Source organism: Myotis brandtii, unplaced genomic scaffold (assembly GCF_000412655.1).
Source record: "Myotis brandtii unplaced genomic scaffold, ASM41265v1 scaffold406, whole genome shotgun sequence".
NCBI lineage: Eukaryota > Metazoa > Chordata > Mammalia > Chiroptera > Vespertilionidae > Myotis > Myotis brandtii.
Window position 1 is genome coordinate 344,372 of NW_005365599.1, and position 3,873 is coordinate 348,244.

The 3,873-nt window shown below is 42.5% G+C and overlaps 1 protein-coding gene across 3 annotated transcripts in view; it reads left to right on the forward strand.

Moving 5' to 3' along the window:
• Window positions 1–6: 6 nt before the first annotated feature.
• NAA50 (N(alpha)-acetyltransferase 50, NatE catalytic subunit) overlaps window positions 7–3,873 on the forward strand; it is a 45,881-nt gene continuing 42,014 nt past the window's right edge. For 2 of the 3 annotated variants that reach the window (XM_005873309.2, XM_014545391.1), the window contains exon 1: window positions 7–250. In XM_005873309.2, coding sequence (XP_005873371.1) covers window positions 243–250 — 8 coding nt within the window. In that variant the 5' untranslated portion in view covers window positions 7–242. Of the gene's footprint in view, window positions 251–3,621; window positions 3,654–3,873 lie in introns of those variants that run through there. The other variant, XM_014545389.1, reaches the window with a different exon arrangement.

Below are 3,873 nucleotides of genomic sequence, written 5' to 3' on the forward strand. Positions count from 1 at the left end.
TCCGTGTGCACGTGTGGAGAAGCGGCGGTACCAGCGCGGCTGCGGGAGGTACTCCGCCCCTTCCCGGGACGCAGGGCTGTGCTCCACTCTCGCGGCCTCCGTCACCCGCTCAGCTCCCTGCCTGAGGCGAGGAGGCCGGCTTGTGGGGTTGAGTGGCCCGAGCGGAGGGCGCCGAGAGCTGAGGTCGGCGACGACGACGGCGTTGATATCGGTGGTAACAACGGCCTCAGCAGGCGGGGAAGATGAAAGGGTGAGGAAGGGCAGCCGGGCCGGGCCGGGTCGGCGGGGGAGGATTGCGGAGGAGGGGAGAGACTAGGTGAAGAACTGGCGGAGGGAGATTTCTGGGTTTCTCTGCTCACGGAGGGGGCGGAGGCTCGGCTCCGGCTGTTGGCGCGCTGAAGGGCCAACACGGGCGAGACCCCGTCACCCCAGGATTTCGGCCTAGAGCACGAAGTGTGTTGACTGGAGAAGAGCAACTGAGCGTGACCACAGGGGAAAGCTCTTTTGAGGAGCCTGGGGTCTCCTCCCCGGAAACGGAGGGCCGAGACACCCCCGGCCCGCCGCTCCAAGCGGAGTGGTCAGGTTGTCCTCAGTCTAGGCTCCACACCGCGAACCTTGGTGTTGGTCATCTTTCCGTTTTATTCACGCTTGAGAGCGTTGCAGGACCTTCTGGAAGAAGGAGGAATTGGAATAAAAAAGCAGGGAGTATTAAGAGGTAGTGACTCAACTGGATTTGGGTTGGGTCAGACCGAGTGGAGGGGGGGCGGAGAGAGCGTGAGCGCCGGAGACTTGGGGTGCCAAAATGTTTAAGGAAGAAGTGTTGTCGATCAGTAGGTGGAGCTCTTGCTCCGGGAGTTTAGTGTTGCCCCCGTACTGTGGGGGTCCTTGGTCACCATTAAGCTTTCTTCAGGTAATTGGCAGAGTTCGTATTCTTTCATAGTTTTCCTCTTGGATAAAATTAGGGATTATTTTGGTCCGAATATTTCCATTTGGGTAAGCTGTCACCTTACTATTAAATTACATACTGTTACAATATTAATTACATAACACGGTATTTTAAAATATTGGCTGTTTGAGAGCTTTCCTTTACCCTCCTTAGAGGAAGAAATGTAATCTTATCAGTGTTAAAAGCTTTCTGAGATGCCTGAGTTTTTTTCTTTCTTTTCATTAAAGATTCTTTGAAAGTATTATTTTTATTGATGTAATTTTCTAGTAATGCCTATATAAAACTATTTTCAATTTATTTAATCATGCCTTTGTTATTTGATATGTGGATAATTTTCAAATATTCACTAAACTCTTGTAAATGTATCTTTAAAAATAATTTTTAATTTAAATTTTTTATTGTTGACACTGTGCCGATGTCTCCCATCTCCCACCCCCTTTGCCCTCCTCCATCCAGTCACTGCCCCCCTTGCCCTCACTGCAATATTGTCTGTGCCCAAGGGCTATGCATATATGTTCTTAGCTAATCCTTCACCTTCCTTTATCCAGTCCCCTTCCCCTCCCTTCTGACAGCTGTCAGTCTGTTTCATGTATCCATGCCTCTGGTTCTATTTTGTCAGTTTATTTTGTTAATTAGAATCCACTTATTAGTGATATCATATGGCATTTGTCTTTCTCTGATTGGCTTATTTCTGCTTAGCATAACGATCTCCAGGTCCATCTATGCTATTGCAAAGGGTGAGAATTCCTTTTTTACTGCCTGAGTTTTTTCTATTATCGCAAGTCAGTTAAAGAATTGTAACTGTGTTTTGAGTTAAGGAAGCCTTTCCAACTATTCAGCAACCCTTTTGAGGGTGAAATAAAAGTCAGTCTTCTAAGTAATCTCATACTGCTGAAAATATTATCTCGGTGTGTTTGTGTGTTTGAGGTCGCAGAAGTCCAAAAGTGTAATTTGGCTTTAGCTCTGTAATGTGATTCCTTACTCTGATTTTGTTTTAAATATTAGAGATTCATTCTGTTGAATCATATGTCTTAATAATTAAAATTTCGAAATCATGAAGAAATGTTTCCTTTATTTCACATCAGATTCTAAAGAGTTCCAAACAAGATTTCCATTGAGAAATATGAGAAGTGTTCACTACATTTGAATTATGATCTAGGAAGTTTGGCTATTTTATATATGAACAGATGTAATTTGGTGAGTTTTTCTTGAGTATAGGTGCTGGTTTTTTACTCGATTTTGTATTCTCTTGGACATTCAATACTTATTTGTCTTGTTCTGTAATTGTAATAAAAATGAGGCCGAAGAAGAGTTCCCATTGAGACTGTGTGCATGGGTTTATAAAGGAGGGCCTCCAATAAATTATTCTGTATGCTTGGTTCCAAAATCTTTGGTTTAACTCAGTCTCTCTAGGGTAATGTTCTGATAACTATGTTGGCAATAGAAATGAGTCAAACAGTGGTAGTAATCACAGTCTACATAGGGCAATTATCTTTTATTTAAATGGTTATTTTTGTATATCAACCTGATGGAGACAAATCCCCAGAAATGAGTGAAATTTAGGGGAACTGACTAAATTTAGAGGAAATTTTTATTGAGTCTGTACCTTATACCATCAACTATGCCTGAAATGAAGAGTCCTTAAGTCTAGTTCCTATTATTGGGAGCTTAAAATCGTGTTACTAGAGGTAAACTTTTAAGATGATTTCATAGGAATAGTGCCTTTAACTTCACATATGAACTAACTCCCAGGTAAGATGGGACTTTAAATTTTTTTTTTATTTCTGAGTCTTGTATTTAAGAGCCTGAACAAAGGAAGACAGTAGACATTATTTAAACTATCTTAAGGTCCTTGAGTTCAAAGACTTCTATCAACATGCACAATGTGGTTAGTGTTAGAAGACCTGTGAAAATGATTATATGGTTTTCGTATGAATTTTTATTTGCTTAACTTTTAATTGTCTATTGAAGCTAGCTGAACTGTAAGTTGAATAGAAATATCTAAAATTGGGAACAAATGCAGAACTTACACTCTAAATCAGTCTGCTATTTAAATATTTTATACTAGAGGTCCAGTGCACGAAATTCATGCACTGGAGGGGGGGGGTCCCTAAGCCCGGCCTGCGCCCTCTTGCAGTCAAGGTCTGGGAGCCCTCGGGGGATGTCCGACTGCTGAGGAGGTGGGAGAGGCTCCCGCCACTGCCTCTGCACTCACAGGCTGTGAGCCTGGCTTCTGGCTGAGGAGCACTCCCCCTGTGGGAGTGCACGGACCACCAGGGGGCAGCTCCTATGTTGAGCATCTGCCCCCTGGTGGTCAGTGCACATCATAGCGACCAGTTCTGCCGTTCAGTTGATTTGCGTATTAGCCTTTTATATAGGATCATTGCCTATCATTTTAAAACTTTAGTTACTATTTTACCTGCTTTTCTTCCTATTTTACTTAGTTTTTATTATTAGCAGTAGGACATTTCATTATATTGACATGTATTCGTCTGTTCTCCATAATAGATAAATTTGCAGTTAATTACTGCATGTATGTGTTTATTTTTTAAAGAGTCTTTATTAATTTTTAGAGAGAAAGGGAGAAACGTTGTACATTGAATTTGTGGTTGGTAAGCTGATTTTTTTTTAATCTGTTGTTCCAGTTAGGAAAGGTGATATTCAAGCATGAAGGTATGCCATGCACAGCCATGACTGAGATGGCAATGTAATTAATCAATATAATAGAAAATAAAACTGAATCCATTTTTTATCTGTAGTTGAGGTGTAGTAAAAATTAGTTCTAGCGTCGGCCTGCAGACTGAAGGGTCCCAGGTTCGATTCCGGTCAAGGGCATGTACCTTGGTTGCAGGCACATCCCCAGTAGGGAGTGTGCAGGAGGCGGCTGATCGATGTTTCTCTCTCATCGATGTTTCTAACTCTCTATC